This window comes from Cavia porcellus, unplaced genomic scaffold (genome assembly GCF_034190915.1).
Source record: "Cavia porcellus strain 051 isolate PalLab524CR breed Dunkin Hartley unplaced genomic scaffold, mCavPor4.1 scaffold_26, whole genome shotgun sequence".
Classification (NCBI taxonomy): domain Eukaryota; kingdom Metazoa; phylum Chordata; class Mammalia; order Rodentia; family Caviidae; genus Cavia; species Cavia porcellus.
In genome coordinates, this window is record NW_026947509.1 from 33379504 (window position 1) to 33397038 (window position 17535).

Here is a 17535-nt window from a genome sequence, read left to right on the forward strand (position 1 = left end):
TGGCAAGGACAGAGTGATGAGTGTATTTGAGATGAGGAGGGTGATGGGGGCATTCAAGGCTACGTGTTATTTACTGCAATGTGTTTTTCAATTCAAGCAGTTCAGGTCCAAGGATCACGGCTGGCCTTGGAGAAGGGCCTGTGTCAGGCTCACTCCTACGTCACTCACTTCATCTTCGTCATCTGTTTTATAGCAAAGGAAACTGAGGCTGAGAAGCAACCAGGGTCGCACAGCTGCTGAGACAGCTTGGATGTGACAAACCCAGACACACCGCTGCTAAGCGGCAAAGCTGGGAGATGAACGTGCACAGTTTGATTCCGAGGTGCACCTATGTCAGCGCCAGTCAGTGTGTGCTATGCTAAAGATGCCACCTGCCAAGGACGCTGTGCCACCTGGGCAGGTCCTGCACCAGGCATGGCAGGTGACAGGGTAAGTCTGATTGGCTCTGTGTGGGGAACGTGTGGAACTGCCACACCATGCACACACACACCCACACACCTGCCAGGGTGGGATGTGCCATGTGTGCCCAGCAAGGTGTAGGATCCCCTAGGGGTTCCCAGTGGACAGGGGAGGCCCCACAGAGGTGACCTCAGAGCAGGACAGGAATCCCACCATCAGGGGGACAGCACTGTGTGGCCAGGGCAGGGGTCACCCTCTGCAAAGGGGTGGGATGTGCCCAGTCTGCTACTGATCAGTCATCTATTGATCTGATTGTTCACCTACTGACCAGTCACCCTTAAAAACCCCAGCTGAACCAAAGCATGATTGGGGTGGTAAGGATGTCCCTTACTTTTCTTGTGGCTGTAGAACTTGTCATCCGAACCATCCTTGGACTTCTTAATGATCAGTTTCCCAGACTCCACGTCCACCTTGAGCTGCAGCTTCTGAGGGATCCCCAGAGACTCAGCCTTCACCTTGGTAGAGACAGATGTAGTCTGTGGGTTTTTTGGCTCCGCTTTGGCCGTGCCAACCTGTGAGCCCCCGAGGCTGCGTGGCCGCATGGGGGCCTCAGAACCGCACCCTCCCTCACACGTGTGCGGCAGCCTTTGAGGGAACCACCTGCCGTTGTGGGCCCTGGCAGCGGGGCTGGTGAAGGAAGCTGGGGAGAGGGTGATAGTTCATTTGCTGACCACTCCCAGGACACTCTAATCAGTGGTGTCAGCTACTTCCAGGAAGATTCCAGTAATTAAAAGAGCTAAACTCTATTAGCTCCCATTCCAGCCACTGACTGAATATTTACTGATCACTGGGTTGTCTAGGTGTGCTTGGAAAATGGAAATCTGTCTTTAAACGGGTACTTCTAGGGCCACTTGGAAGTAGGGGTAAGCGTGGGGCCAGGGAAAGAAAGTTTTTCTAAATTCAGTACTAGGTGGGTCAGGCTGGATTTACCAGAACCACAGGGGCACCTGAAGCAAAACCCATTTTTGGGTCCCAGCCTGGGGATTCCAATCAGTCCCTCTGGGAGGAATCACAGGACTCTTCGTGTTCTTCAACCACCAGTGCACCCCAGCACGCCGCTGTGTAGTCAGTGGGGGCCCCCAGTCCAACATCTGTCTTGAGCAGGCGAAGAATACTCTCCTCACAATGTCCATCACGGGCGCTCCAGGGAGCCCTCCTGGGTTCCCTTCTACAGCCCAAGCCCAAAGCCCTCTCCCCAAGGGACCAGGATGTGCCCCAGATGCGGAGCACAAGGCCAGGTGCCTGGGATGACTCACCTCAAAGGTAACAGGTGGGATGAGGGAACGCCAATGGGGAGACTCGGGGCCCTCATGCAGCAAGGCCTTGACCTGTGGGCGGCAGCAATGACACAGGGCGTCCAGGGGAACACAGAGCCTGAGCCCATGATTCTCTGTGCCTAAAGAGCCCCTCCCCCGAAAGCAATAGGCTCCCCCAGTACCTTGTCTTCAATGGAGGATAGCAGGCTTGTCAGCTGGCTGAGCTTGGCCACCATGGTGACTGGACTGGCCTCGCAGGGGACCTGGGAGACAAGGACAAGAAGGAACAAGGGTGGCCTTCACCCCGAGCTACAGCCCAACCTCTATTTATGTATTTATTTTCGGGACAGGATTGAGCTAAGTCACTAAATTGCCCTGGCTGGGGCTGGAACTTGTGATCTTCCTGTCTCAGCCTCTTAGAGTGTCGAGATGACAAGCATGCACCACCACCCCAGCTTTCTTTTAATCTACTGCTAAATCAAAGTTGTTTTTTTACGTTGATCTATCCTTCCCTGGATTATAGGCATGTGCCATCAGGCCTGGCTTTAGTTGTATATTGGGATTTATGTAATCCAACCTGGTCTTGATCTTGCTGTGTAGCCTGGGCTGGCCTCAAACTCAGAGTGATCCTCCTGTATCAGCCTCCTGAGTGCTGGTGTGAACCACCACATCTGGCTGTGAGCTACATTTTCCAGGATTCTCCAGAGACCTGGATTCCTCCTGGGAAGGCCATCGCCTTGAATACTCACACTCACTAAAACAGCCCCTGGGTCTTCTCTATCAGATCACTCTGCTTCAGGCTAAGTGTGGTGGCATGTGCCTGTGAGCCTAGCACTTTGGAGGCTGATGCAGGAGGATCCCTGTGAGCTCAAACCCAGCCTGGACTGCACAGGGAGACCCTGTCTCAAAAAAAAAAAAAAAAAAAAACAGAATCAAAAAACCCAGACCCTTCTGCTTTGTTCAGTCACCAGGAGCTCAGGTTACAGGTTCACTGAAGGTTTGAGAATGGTGACCAAGAGCATGGTGTTTGGCCCCACAGCCCAGCGGCTTGGAGCAGCACCTGGTCAGTGAGGACGCTCAGCCGGGTTGATTAGTGACCAAATTGAGAGGGCTGCAAGTGCTGGTCTGAAGTCACACAGCCCCAGCCTGCCTGGCATCAAGTCCATGACCACAGCCGACATGCTTCCAGACCTGGAGGTGCCATCCCTGCTTTCTCTTTTGGTTGTTTCTTTTGCTATGCAGAAGCCTTTTTTTTTGAGACAGGGTCTCTATGCAGTTCAGGCCAGCCTTGAGCTCACTTTGTAACCCAGACTGGTCTCAAGCTGGCAACGATCTTCCTGCTCAGCCTTCCAAGTGCTGGGATTATAGGCGTGAGCCACCAAACCTGGCTCTGCAGAAGACTTTTAATTTGATATTATCCATCTAACAATTTCCAGCACTTCTGGGATTCTGTTCTGGAAGTCCTTTCCCACCCCTATGACTTCAAGAGTTTTACCTATTTCCTCTTCCCCTCCCACAAAGAAAGCCAGACTTGAGATGCCAAGCATGTGCCACCACATCCAGCTTTCTTTTAATCTTCTGAGTCATTTATAGGAAAATAGTTGCACCTTGTTATGGTTTTTAGCTAGATGTCCTCCCAAAGCCTCCTGTGCTCATAGGTGGGGCTTTGAGGGTGATGGGTCATGGGTGTGTGACACGGGGTTAGTCCACCAGTGGGTTTATGAGGGTGTGAAGTGGGGAGGGGAAGCCTTGTAGGAAGAGGTGGGTCACCGTGGAGTGGATGTGGCCTGGCAGGGTGTACATAGCCTCCTCCTCCCAGCCTGCCAGGCCATGGGCTGTTTCTCCTCTGGAATACAACACTGCCTTGGAACCAGCCAACTGTGCACAGAACCTCTACACACTGTAAGTCAAACTGAATTTCTCCTTCACTTCATGGGTGTTAGGTATTATTGTCCCTGCAACACCTTGAGACAATAACACGAAGTGAAATAAATCACATACACAAACTCAAGTATCTCCCACATGAGAAACCCAAGGTATAAAATAAAGAGCAAAATAAAAGAGGGTAGAAGCAGGGAGACAGAGAAATCAAAGGGGAAGGGGATTAAGAAATGGAGGGAAAGTCGAGGGAAGAGTGGGAACAGGAATGAAAATAAGAATTATTACACATCAGATACACAGACCAGCTCCCCACAAGAAATGCAAACATTAAGCATGGCAAACATGCACAATACTAATAAAAAATTCCTAAAAATAACATAAAACATAAGGCACTGCCCCCACCCTCCTGCAGCAGGATGAGAAAATCAGGCACATCGTGGTCAACTTGACCACCAAGCAGAACGGGAGGAGTTGTCACCAACCAGGCAGTGACCTTCTCCTTGTCCCTTGCTCAGCATAGCAGCCAGGGTACATTTGCTTTTGACCTTGATTTTCTACCCATTTAAAGTACGTCAGTTCTACCGTCACCACTGCCATAGCCACTGTCACCTCCGACACCCTGGCAACAGCATCACCGTAAGAGAGGAGATCAGGCTGGGATGGCCACAGACAGCATCGCCATCGTGTGGAACCACCAAAGTCATCAGCATGGCTGGGCTCGACGGCACATGCTGGTAATCCCAGCATTCTGGGAGGCTGAGGCAGGAGGATTCCAAATTTGAGCCCTGCTTGGGCAATTTAAGACTTTATTTCAAAGTTAAAAATGTAAAAAGGAGATGGGGATACTGAAAGGGTTTTGGCCCAGATAGGACACTGTAGCCAGGAAAGCCACAACCGGAAGCAGGAAGCCCCTATCTCCCCTGCCCCTAGGAAGTTACCTGTGACACCATCTTCTCCGCCCCTGGAAATTTACATATGGCGCCAAACCTAGGACCAATGGGCTACCTGTGCATCCCTAATGCCCGCCTTAGGTTCCACCCCAAACCGAGGCTATTTACATGCCCCCACGCCACGTGTCCGCCGGAGATAGCCGGAGGCCAGCGCTGGGGGTGCCGGTCATCTCTCTCTGTGTTCTCAGAATAAAGGCCGCTTTTTATTTTATACTTCTCATCTTTTGGAAATAATTCTAGCAGATACAACTCAGCATAAAGACTACAGGTCCCAAGTACTGTCCCCCATCAGTAATGCTGCCACCACCAACCTCACCACCATCTCCACCCTGTCACCTACTAGGGTGACACGTGGCTCCCACCTGTCGTGCATGGGACACCTAACCCCAAACCCTGTGGAAGGGGGGTATGAGGGGTGGGATCTCTGGGAGATGACTGGGAGCTGTCATCTCCTCACCTGTCTGGAAGATTCTGGGGTGGGTTCTTCCACTGGGCCAAGACTTAAATTCGAGAGTCTGGCAGGAGCCCTGTTTTCTCCTGATTCTCTTTTACTTTCTTAGAAATTAACCCATCGTTTGCTTCAAAGAAAAGCAAAAGAAATAATTTTTTCTGGCACATTTTTTTTAGTCATATAAATAGACCGTAAACACATTTTCTCTGTCTAAAAATTCTGTGGAAGACCAAAATAGGCCGCCTCAAAATATGCTTCTTTGGCTTATTTCAAGATGGCTATTCAGAGAAACTGCAGACATGGAAACAGCTCCAAGCAACTATCCTTTGTCAAAGAAATCTGCAAACTTCTCCAATAGCCACAAGCCTAGGACTCGTGTTGGGGTCCCTCACTTCCTGTCTGCACCTAGGACAGGTCAGAGGACACCGCACCCAGAGAAACATCAGCACAGCTATCACTTAGGTTTTATTCTGATTTTGTTTTTCTCTTTGAGGTAGGGTCTTGCTATGTAGCCCAGGTTGGTGCTGAAGTAGCAGTGATCCTCCTGTCTCAGCCTCCCAAGTGCTGGGGTTACAGGGGTGCACCCCACGGTCCTGTCCCTATGCCTGTGTTCCTAGACAGCTGCTCACAGGTGGAGCAGCCTGAAAATCTGCATTTCTCAGTTTCAGACCAGCAGCCACACTACAGCTCCAAAAGCTCAGCTCCATTCCCACCTGGCGAGGCCTGAGCCCCAGCAATCACCTTGGGGCGCTGGCTTTGTACCTACTCAGCAGGGCGCTCCTTTGTTTTCAAGCTGTGTTCTGGCTCCTAACCAGGAAGTCCGCGTATCTTTTCAGGGACACATAGCATATTCCTCATTCACCTGGCGAGCACAGACTTTTTTTTTAAAATAACTTTTCCCAGTTTAGAAACTGAATTGGGTTGGGCGTGATGGGAGGCCCGAGGCAGGAGGATTCCAAGCCTCGCCTATAATTCCAGTGCTCAGGAGGCTGAGGCAGGAAGATCACCAGGAGTTTGAAGCCAGCCTGAACTACACATCGAGACCCTGTATCAACAAAACAAAAAACTGAACTAACCAAACAAAGAAAAAAAAACAAACTTGGGTTGCGCTAACTTATTTTTAAAAATATATACTAATGAGTTTTTTTTAAAGCCTATTAACTCTCTACCCCAAATATTTATTCTTATGCTGCTTTTACTTGTTTCAATTACTATTTTAAGCATTTTTTTTTAAAACTGCGTTTTACTTCTTAGTTCAGTTAGCCTTGGATTTATTGCAATCCTCCTGCCTCAGCTTCCAGAGTGCTGGATTGTGTGTGCCACTGTCCCTGCTAGTTTGTCTTTTTTAACTTTACTCAAAACACTTAAAAAAAAAAATCTATGCTTAATGGGTAACATGCCCTTTGCCCCTGCCTGGTCATCCACAGGTGTCAGATGAAAGGGTTTTGGCCCAGACAGGACACTGTAGCCAGGAAAACCTCAACCAGAAGCAGGAAGCCCCATCTCCCCCGCCCCTAGGAAGTTACCTGTGACGCCATCTTCCCGCCCCTGGAAATTTACATATGGCACCAAACCTAGGACCAATGGGCTACCAGTACATCCCTAATGCCCGCCTAAGGTTCCACCCCAAACCGAGGCTATTTACATGCCCCCACACCACGTGTCCACCGGAGAGATCACCGGAGGCCAGCGGTGGGGGTGCCGGTCATCTCTCTCCGTGTTCTCAGAATAAAGGCCGCTTTTTATTTTATACTTCTCATCTTTTGGAAATATTTTTCATCTTTTAGAAATAATCCTAGCATCAGGGAGGGACACCTGCATCTTGGTCCTCCTGGGGGAAAGAACATTAATAATTTAGAGGCAGGCATGCAACACGTGCCAGCACTAGGGAAGCTGAGGCAGGAGCATCTGGAGGAGTCCAAGCCCAGCCTCAAATAACGAAACTGTCTCAAAAGACCAAAACTAAATAAATATTCAAATAAATAAAAAAAGCTGGGGAAGTGGCTCAGTGCAAAGATCCCAGGTACGATCTCCAATATGCCAATAAAGATTTAGGCTGGGGAGGTGGCACAAGTCTGGAATCTCATGGAGACCAATCTGGACAATTTAGTGACAGCTTGTCTCGGGAAAACAAGACAAAACAAAACTTAAGGGGCCTGACTTGCAAATGCATGGTCGTGAGTTTGATCCCGGGTATCAAAAAAACCCAAAACACAAACACAAAAAAAGCTTAGCACTTCATATTTCTCTTTTCTTTCAGCAGCTGATGAGAAAAATTAATAGGTTACAGGGCTTGCTTTCTTTATCACCTAGTGAAAAAGCAGTTTGGCTGGGGGGTATAGAATCCAGCCCTGAGCAGCACCTTTCCGGAAAGGGCAGGACCCCACTCCAGCCCAGGAACACGGGGTACGGGCAGTGACCCCTCTTCCTTCTGAGCCTTGGGGACAGTGGCTAATCACTCCTCTCCCTGTTTCGGGGGTCGAACCTTTCTAACCCCAAGTCGCCTTACCTGGGGCCGCGGGCGGAGGCCAGGGGACAGCTGCTGGTCAAACAGCCTCTGCAGAGACTCCAGCGACGGGAGGGTCCGCACCACTTCCCTGGAGCCGGGGACAAGGCAGAGAGGGAGGGTTACTGGGAACCAGGCACACATCGCAGGACAAGCCCGGGCAAAGATCAACAGGCTACCCACCCCAGCCCACCCTCCTGGGGAGCCCCCAGGAACCCCCAGGAACCCCCATCCACATCCAGCCGGAGTCGTGAGGTGTGGGGCTGCATTTACTTTAGCTTTGTGGACCCACAAGACTGGAGAAGAGGCACAGCTAGGGTCACGAAACTATTCCAAAATCATTTAGGACTCTGTGGTTCTTGGCCTTTTTAGAGTTTATAGGAGTCTCACACACAGCCCCAGGTAAAAATGCAAATTTCTGGGCTACCACCTGATTTGGTCTGGAATCTGCATTTTAAACTGGAAAGCTTCCCAGAGCAGGTGGGGGTGGAGTCCCATGCAAATCCCTTGGGACAAGGGCTCTGTCCATTCTTTGTTCCCTGCTCATCTCTTTCTATTGTTCCCAAGTGGTCTAAAGCAGGGTAGCCGAGACAGTTTTGAGTTTGATTTCACCCATATTTTTTTATCTTTGAGACAGGGTCTCACCATGGGCCTGGAACTCATGGGGAACCTCTTGCCTCAGCCTCCCAGGAGCTGGGATTACAGATGTATACCATCATGCCTAGTGATTTCACTTTTATTATTTCATCAAAACCTATTTGTGTGTGCACAGATTTATCATTCTAATAACTTCAACAGCTTTTTGAGCAGATGAGCGAACATTGATTGTTAGATATCTGGCTTACTTTGAGGATCTTTTCCTACTATAATTAAAAGCTGCTCTGTTTGGTGTGTGTGTGTTTTGTTTTGAATTTTTTTCAGACCAAGTTTCACTATTTGGTTCAGGCTGGCCTGGAATCCACAATGATCCTCCTGCCTCAGCCTCCCAAGTGCTGGGATTACAGGGATGCACCACTGGACCGGGACAGCACAGTCCATATAGCTCTTCTTTTTTTATTCCCAGTTAGGAAATTTGGAGGCCCAGAGACAAACCCTTGAGCCATGGTGCCATGCACTGGGCTGCTGGCACCCTTCACACCTGCTGGTCCCGTATCTTGTCTGCATCTCTTTTTTTTGCTATTTTCACTATTTTGCTATTTTTAAAATGTGCATAATACTGCTCTTCAACATTGATGAATACAAGAAACCAAAAAGTTGGTTTTTCAAAATGATGGGGAGGGAAAGGGGAAATAAAAAAAAGCATTAATGAATACAGCATGTGGAAGCCCTGGGTTGGTGCCCAGTGTGACACACACGCACATACACATGCACACAAGAATGGATTAAAATATCTTTAATCCCCAATGCCCCTTGATTTCTGATAGATGTTTACTGTATTTCTCTTTGTATTAACTGTGTGGCAGCTTTGTTAGTTTTTGTTTTTTTTTTAAAACATGATCTCACTGGCCAGGGGTTTAGCTCACTGGAACAAGCACTTGCTTGGCAAGTGCAATGTTGTGAGTGTGATCTCCGGTACAAAAAAACAAAAAAAGAGTATGTTTTACATGTATATATGGGATTTTTTTGGTGATGCATGTGTTTAATTCCCTAATCCATCTGGAGTTTTTTCTTTTTTGTTTTTGTTTTGAGTCAGTCTTGCTACAGCAGCCCAGGCTGCCCTTGGACTCGCAGCAATTCTCCTGCCTCAGCGGAGTGCTGGGATTACAGGCCTGACCCTCGCTGCTTTCTTGAAGTTGGTGTAGAACTGAGTTCATTTTCCTCTGCATCACATAATACGCCCCTTCCCTATAGCTCTCTGGGGTTCGTTCACTTTCTGAGCTCTGTTTCATTCATTCAGCTTGAAACCTGTCCTAGGCAACGTCATACGCGAGGATCTGCAACCTGAGAGTTTCCAGGGTGCCGCGGTTCACCGGGCTGCGGCATCGCATCGCGCCGGCGGTGGAGTGCAGCTCAGCGGTACAGTGTGGCTGCCTGCAGCAGGCCCGGGTTACACCCCCAGCGCTGGGGGAGAGGGGCGCTGGATCGGGATGGGGACAGGGAGGGGAAGGAGGATTCTACCCCGGACCCTGAAATCCCGGATGCAGCGAGGTGGGGATAGGAGGCCTGGGAGGGGCGGCCGCCAGGTCCGGGTTCTGCCCTCCCGAAGCTGCTTAGTCCCTCTGCGGGAGTCATCATTTTATAGGAGAATTCCAGGCCCCAGGGTTTTCTATAGCACTAAACTCCAGGACCTTTTAAGAGTAAATACAACTCCCTGCATTGCTTTCTTTTTTCAAAATGTCATGCAAAGAGCACAAATACAAATTCAGTCTTTAGGATTTTCTATGAGAAGGCTGGTTTCCCCTGTACTACTGTTTTGTGTGTGTGTGTGTGTGTGTGTGTGTGTGTTTCCATGCTGACAAACTGCTGAGTTGCCCAAACTGGCTTTGAATTTGTGACCCTCCTGCCTCAGCCCCAGAGTGCTAGGATTATAGGCATGCACCACCATACCCCACTTCCTTCATTTTGTATTTTATTTATTTATTTATTTTTGTTTTTTGAGAGAGAACTTCACTATGCAGCTCACGGTAGCCTTGAGCCAACTGTGTGGCGGGGACTGGCCTCTAAGTCATACTGATCCTTCCACCTCAGCCTCCCGAGTGCTGGAGGAGGCAAATTTTGCCAGAATAGGGCTCAGCTGATGCCCCATGACATGTTTATTAAACGGTGAATAAATAAATTAGTGAGCCCCTGTTCTAACCCAAGCCATTTGAACACTGTTAAAGTTAAGAGTTCAGTAAGTGAGACAGGGAACAGCTAGCAGCTGAGGGGAGTGTCTCACAATGGCACCGTGGACCAGCGAGGTAGAAAGTTGGGGGGACTTGGGGTCACTGTAGTGATCAAATGACCAAGATGCCAGAGAAATCTAGGCAGCAGCTTGGTACCTGGGAAAAGCTGCCAGAAGATGGAAGTGTAGATTTAAAATGTGTGTCTACTTTTGCAAGGTATTAGAGGTTCAATGAAATGGAAATGAAAGGCTTGTTATCCGTCATGTGAATGATGTTTGTTTGTTTTTTAAGCAAGTACCCATTGTATACATCCCTCCCCCTTATCACTAGCATCCAACAGAACAAAATATATGGCAGAAATCCGATGGTTCTGGGGTCCGACTGGCTGTGAGATGGCGTGAATCGAAAGCTATTTCTTTCAAAGTAAGCCTGTCTGGCCAATTTGATGACTGCTCACTTTATCAAAGACATTACTTGTCAGATTTACCAACTGTACTGACTGTGCTTTTACCAGCCTTTGAGGAGAAAGCTGCATGTGATTACTGATGATGAAAAATTCTCCTCTGCATATTAACTAAACTAAGAAAGATGGACACCAGAGAAATGGAAACCATGCAAAGCTGTGTAGGCTGAAGAGCTCTGCCCGTTATTTTTCCAGCCCAAATGCTGACCTTTCATCATGGTGGGTTTATTTTGGCTCCCTGCGATTTCTGTCAGAGGCTCTGGAATGTAATCACACACACACACACACACACACACACACACACACACGCCAGCTATCGGTGTTTAACACGTCAGCCTTTTGCACTTCCAGAAAACTGTAATTAAAAGCTTGAAATTCGGGGGCTGGGGATTTAGCTCAGTGACATAAGCACCTGCCTTGCAAGCAAGCAGTCGTGAGTTCGATCCCTGGTACCAGAAAAAAGACAAAAGAAAACAAAAAAAGCTTGAAATTTATCTCAAGGTTAATAATGAAATGAAAAACAGAAAATCAAAAGAATCTTGGAGGGGGGGATTTTTTTTTTAAATTTTTGCCATTGGTGATTCAGTGATTTCAGCCAAGTTTTGGTGAATCAGCTCACTTGGAAGAAAAAAAAAACTGCTGTCCCTGGAAACCTCAGGCTGATGCCACCTACGCAGGAAGCAGCTTGGCCGATTTTCTTCCTCAGGGTGGACACGCCTGCCCTGGAGCAAAGGAGAGCAGCTGAGGAAGTCTATAAAGGGCCGGATCCTGGGCAGCGGGCACTGTCCTTCCGCCTTTCTTCCTTTGCCTGGGCAGCTGGACTTAATTAACTCGAGTTTCCAAACAAAACAGGCTGTAGACTGCTTGCCTAGCAAGCAGCAGGTCCTGGGTTCCACCCCAGCACACTGAACACACACACACACACACACACACACACACACACACACACACACACACACACGTGGGGCTTCACTCTGCTGACTGCTGTCTCTCTCTCTCTCTTTTTTTTGCTGTACTAAGGGTTGAACCCAGGGTCTTTGCATTGAGCCACATCCCCAGCCTTTTCTATGTTTTACTTTAAGACAAGCAGGGTCTGGCTAAATTGTTGAGTTGCCCAGTTGTCTTCAAATTCTTGGTCCTCCTGCCTCAGCCTCCCCGGGAGTTTCAGGTGTGTGTCTGGTCACCTGGCTGACAGCCACACCCCTTGGCCCTCCGCCCTCTTGGGGCCCGCGCCTTACCCATGGAGCTCCTTGCAGAGCTGTGATATCAGCTTCTTCAGGCTGGGGAGGCTGCTGGATCCCGTCTTTGCAAACTCAGAGTCCAGGGCAAGCTGAGTGCCCAAGTACTCCTGGATGGCTCGAAGGTGCTCTTCTGGGAGTCTACAGAGGAAAGCAGGAAAGTAAACACCGCCTTTCCTGTTCCCCTCGGCCACCAGCAGTCACGCAAGCACAAGCACAGATGGTGGACCCTCAGGGAAGCCGTCCTCTAGGAGAACACCTGCACACCACAGGACAGTCCCCTTGGTCTCACTGTAGGGATAGAGACTGGGTCACAGCAAGACAGAGGGGTCCTGCAGGGGCACTGCACTGACGGGTCCGGGGGTCACTCCAGGCTCTGTGGGGAAGTCTATGTGACAAGCGGTGGGACGGGAAGTGGCTGTCCAGGTGCCCAGTGGGCCAGGTGTCATCTAGTGGCCTACCCTGACCTGGCCCAGTCCCTTCAGTTTACAAGGTAAATGGAAAGATAGGCAGGATTTGCCACCAAAGGCAGAACCCAGGCAAGGTCCCGCTGAGGACTGTCACTGAAGGTCAGGATCAGATTTCTACACTGTATCTCCCAGCACTTTTTAGTTGATTTGATTGATTGATTGATTTTTGTGGTGCCAGGGGTCGAGCCCAAGATCTTCACACTGAGCTACATCGTCAGTCCTTTTTTAAAAAAATGTTGAGATAGAATCTTGCTAAATTGCCCAGGCTGGGTTCGAACTTGTGATCCTCCTGCCTCAGCCTCCCAGAGTACTGGGATTACAGGTACCCACCACCAGGCCCAGTTTCCCAGCATATTTTATTATGGGTCACTTGTGAGTCTTAGTTCCCATGGTAATAGCAAATATTCCAGACCATAACATACCAGATCCTTATTGCTAATTTTCTTCTATAACCCACAAGATTGTGTGACACTTACTGCTGTTTTACAAATGAGGAACCTGAGACTCACATATGTTAATTACCTGGGGGATAAATTACAGGAAGTTTCAGCTTTTGTACAAAATTACATTGAAACAAAGGTCTTGTGGGTCTTTCTGTAGGGTGAAGAATGAAAGCTTGTTTCTCTGCAGAAGGAACAGAGAGGGATTAGCCATTCTGTCCCTGGGAACCAGGGGGAGAATTAGAAAATGGTTCCACATCATTGCCCTAACACCTAACTGACAGCTGTGTATTCTGGGTCTGAACATTCCAAAAATTCAGTTCTTATTTTTCCTACAATATTAAAATAGGTATCATGGGGCCTGGTAGCACACACCTGTAATCTCAGCACTCAGGAGGCTGAGATAGGAGGATCGTTCACACCAAACTTACATTCGAAGCTAGCCTGAACTATACAGTGTGTTCATGCTTAGATTTTTTTTCCCATAAAGATGATGGCCAAAGGGTTAATATATGAGGTACAATCAAAATATATGGTGAGAGTTTAAGTTTTAAAATGTATTATGGTAAAAGACACATTGCCACGAATCCCCCTCATTTTAAACACATTCATTCCGCTTCAATCCACTATGTAAAAGAAAATTGTACAACTCCAGAGGTGATAATCGGGGCTACAGACAAATTGGTTTTTAGCCTCGCAATGAATGAAATATCCAGAAATATCCAGAAATGCATGCAAATGTGGCTTGCCACCACTTCTCAGGCTGAAGGCCAACCGCTATCTAGTGTGTGGGCCCAGGGTAACTGGTGCTTGGCTCCAGGCTGGCCTCAGAGGGCACCTGCCAGTCAGGGACTCACCCGCTGGTGTCCATGGTCTGCAGCCGCTGAAATAGTGTCTCGGAGAGGCTGGGCCGGCTGGCTTCGGGGGCACGGGGGTTCTCAGCTGGCCCCAGAAGCTCCTTGGTCTCGCAGGGCCCCGTAGAGAGAGGGATGTTCCTGGGGGGCAGCTCAGGTGGAGATGCCACACTTTCTACCCAAAAGAACAGCAGGGAGCCACTGGTGAGGTGCTTGCTCCAGCCAGGCGTCACCCCGCCCCCTACACTCCACCACAGGTCCGGACTCCGCCTGTGTCCATCTCCTCTCCCCAAGCCACTTCCTCTCAGACTCTGGCCGGCTGGCTGGAAGCCCCTGCGTGCAGACCTGTGTCTCCCAACCCTTGTGCCTGGGACCATTGTGGGGTTTTGTAAATGCCAGTTAGGGTCAGTGGCCCTGCTGAGCACAGGCAGGGTGGCCTCAGGGTTGTGGGCCTTGGACAGACAGAGCCAGGATGGGCCTCCTGGGGCCACAGCCTATGAGGGAGGCTGGGGCAGGAGGGCAGGAGGTCTGGCCAATTGCTTCTCTATCACTTAGCTCTTCGATCTCTTTGCACCTTCTCTCCAGCCTCTGCCCTCCTTCTCTCTTCCTGCAGAGCCTGACAGACAAATTTTTAAAAGTGAGTGAGCCACCCCTCGGATTATTTGTTTAATCCCAGCACCTATGAGGCTGAGGCAGGAAATGTGAAACCATCCTGGGCTACACCACAAGTTCAAGGCCAGCCTGTAACAAACACATAGTGAGACCCTGACTCAAACAAACCAAACTCAACCTGACAGATGGGACCCTGCCTGCCTCCTTTAGAATTGTCTTTTCTGCATGTCCCACAAACAGGCAAAGGTCACTTCCTGCCCATGCTTGTTCTCACATCAGTGGCCAGCACAGCCCATAGCCTCAGCACTGTCTGGGGACTTTCTCTGTTTGGTGGACATGCATTTCACTTCCTCTCCCACTCTGGGTCCTGGAGATGGCTATGAGAGTTTGAGGCCCCAAAGACTGGGCTGACCTGAGTCGAGTCAGACACCTTGCACCCAGAGGACCCAACGTCTGGCTGCCCAGACTTCTTTGGGGAAGTGAAGCTGGCAGTCACAAGACTGGGGCTCTTTCCGTCACTGGCCCTCACAGGAAGCATGTCTGTCGGATCTGTCTCCGGACAGCACTCTGAGGGTCACAGCAAGCTGCAGGGGGGTGCCCCAGGCAGACTAGGATGGTGATGCATGGAAGGCATTGCTGAGGGACGGCTTCTCAAGGTCAAGGCCAAGGCTGCTGTATGGTCCTAAGTCCCTGAGCACAACTGGGCACCACCTTGGCAAGTGACTGCAGACTCACACAAGCCTGTCCCTGAAGGCACCTCTGCCTCCAGCCTGTGAGCTCCACCTGGGGCTCCTTCCAGCCCTGTGGAACTTGGCCCGGTGACTGGGGAGGCAGCTATCAGTCTGTCCCTAAGGAGTCCAAGGAGGGATGGAAAAGGGGGCTGGTGACCCACAAACCAGCCCACAGGAGAGGACAGAGAGAGCCCTGTGGGGGGCTGGCAGCTGTCACCAGGGATGGATGGGCAGGCAGGAGCTGGCCAGGGAGCTTAGTGTTTCAGGTCTCCTTTCCTCTGGGCTGCCTGCCAGAACAGCAGAGGGGCAAAGGAGGCGTCTTGTGTTTCCTTTTAGGAAACGAACCTCTGAGAGGGGAGGAGGCGCCCTGCAGGTGAGCATGCCTTCTGCAACTTTCTCTCCATGACTCACTTCCGTGGTCACTGAGCCCAGGCCTGTGTCTCAGACACTTCAGGGGCTTTTTCTTCTTCTGCTTTTCAGTACTGGGGATCAAGCCCAAGACCTTCACACTGGGCTCCCTCCCCAGCCTTTTATTTATTTTTAGATTTTGATCTAAACAGGGTTTTGTTAAGTTGCCCACACTGAGTTTCAACTTGCAGTCTTCCTGCCTCAGCTTCCCAGAGTGCTGGGCTTCCAGGTGTGCCACCATGCTGAACTTTCTTTTCAATGTATTTTTTTAGGAGCTGTACCTTTCCCCCTCTCTTTTAGTAGTGGTATGAGCAAACATCTTTCACCCTTCCCTTTGGGTCCAAGGTTTTGCTCTCCCCTGTCCCCATGGTGAGACTAATGGTGAAAATGTGGGAACCGTATTTTATTGAGTGCTTACTATATACCAGGTGTGGGGCACTACCTTTGTTGGTTCATTTGACCCTTGTGACACCCTAAGAGGTAGAGGCCATGCTGCTTTTATTGTCTATAAAAAGAGTTGTGATTCAGAGAGGCTAAGACACTCATCAAGGTCACAAAGTTGGCAAGCCAGCCCTCGTCCGCCTGCATCCCGTCAGAGCCTGTACTCCTAACTGGTCCTCCACCACCAGGCCACACTGCCCTTCTCTGACAATAGGACCCTCTCATCTACAAGCACTCATGCATGGAGGACCAGGTCCCAAACGCACTTCTGACATCCCGCCTGCCTCCCTCCCTTCCCTCTTACCTGTGTCCTCCTCGGGGTCGTCACCGGCATCCTCCTCCTCCAGTGGCACGGGGTACTGCAGGTGGGTCACCAGCCCCATGTTCTCCTTCTTGTAGAACTCGATAAGCTGGTCCAGCTTAGTGAAGTACCTGACCGGGACACCTTCTGATGCCTGCCGACAGAGCCCCGAGCAGAAGGACATGTTAACTGCCCAGATGTCACCCACCCAAAAGGCCACCTGCAGCAGGGACTGGCCAGCCCGCGATCCAGAAAAAGCCTCAGGCTCTGGCACCCACATCCCACATCCTGTGGCCAGCAGCTCTTCAAGGGCCCTTCTGCAAAACGAGCCAGCAGAGTGGTTTCAAAGATAGGATTTATTCTTTCAGTCTTTGCTACACAGAACAGGACATTTTTCATTACAGCAAAATTAGGAAATACAGATAAAAAAGGAAATCACCAGTAGTCCCACAACTCTAAGAAACCTATTTTCAGTGGATTAGATTTTTCTGGACCCTGCATATGTGTTTGATGGGGAGTTATTTTTGTTTTTTTCCTTGCAAAGATCATTTTTATCTTTTTTTGGGGGAAAGGGCTGGGAATCAAACTCAAGACCTTCCACTTGCCAGGCAGGTGCCTATACCACTGACCTATATCTCTGGTCCTACAAAAATCATTTGTTAAAAAGCACTTATTATTTTTATTTATTTATTTTTGTGGTATTGGGGATTGAACCCAGAGCCTTGTGCAGGCAAAGTGGACTATTTACCCCTGAGCTATGCCCAAACCCCAAGATCGTTTATTTATTTTTTTTTTAACTTATTTATCTTGCAGAGCTGGAGCTGGAACCCACGACCTTGCACATGCCAGGTGAGTGCTCTACCAACGAGTTATACCCCTTGGCCCAGATCACTGATTTTAAAATGTATTCCTACAATTTTATTTTTTATGTGTTGTAATTCACTTTTTCTCAAAACAAAAATTCTCCGAAAATGGTATTGGCAACATGGAAATCTTCCCTGGTTTGTATCTCGGCTGTTGATGCTAGAGGTAATTCTGCTCAGCTGTCCCTAACGCTGGGGGGAGCAGGTGTTCTAGCTCTGAAGATGTTAGCTCCAACCCCACTGAGCCCCGCCCACCCCCAGAGCCCCCCAACTAGACCCCACCCACAGTGCCTCTTCCATTAAGCCCCACCCTCTAGGAGGCCACGCCCTCTAATAAAGCCACGCCCCTCGTGCCCCACCCCTAACTGGCTGCTGGTCCAAAGCCA

The 17535-nt window shown here is 49.6% G+C and overlaps 1 protein-coding gene across 2 annotated transcripts in view; it reads right to left on the bottom strand.

The window, feature by feature from the left end:
• The window catches only part of Inpp5d (inositol polyphosphate-5-phosphatase D), an 84784-nt gene that overhangs the window by 28180 nt on the left and 39069 nt on the right, over positions 1 to 17535 (bottom strand). For both annotated transcript variants that reach the window (XM_013157665.3, XM_003474408.5), the window contains exons 3-9: positions 16290 to 16440; positions 13797 to 13968; positions 12030 to 12170; positions 7507 to 7594; positions 1898 to 1978; positions 1716 to 1787; positions 791 to 914 (exon numbers count right to left, since the gene is read on the bottom strand). In XM_013157665.3, the coding sequence (XP_013013119.1) occupies positions 791 to 914; positions 1716 to 1787; positions 1898 to 1978; positions 7507 to 7594; positions 12030 to 12170; positions 13797 to 13968; positions 16290 to 16440 (829 nt within the window). The remainder of the gene's footprint in view (positions 1 to 790; positions 915 to 1715; positions 1788 to 1897; positions 1979 to 7506; positions 7595 to 12029; positions 12171 to 13796; positions 13969 to 16289; positions 16441 to 17535) is intronic.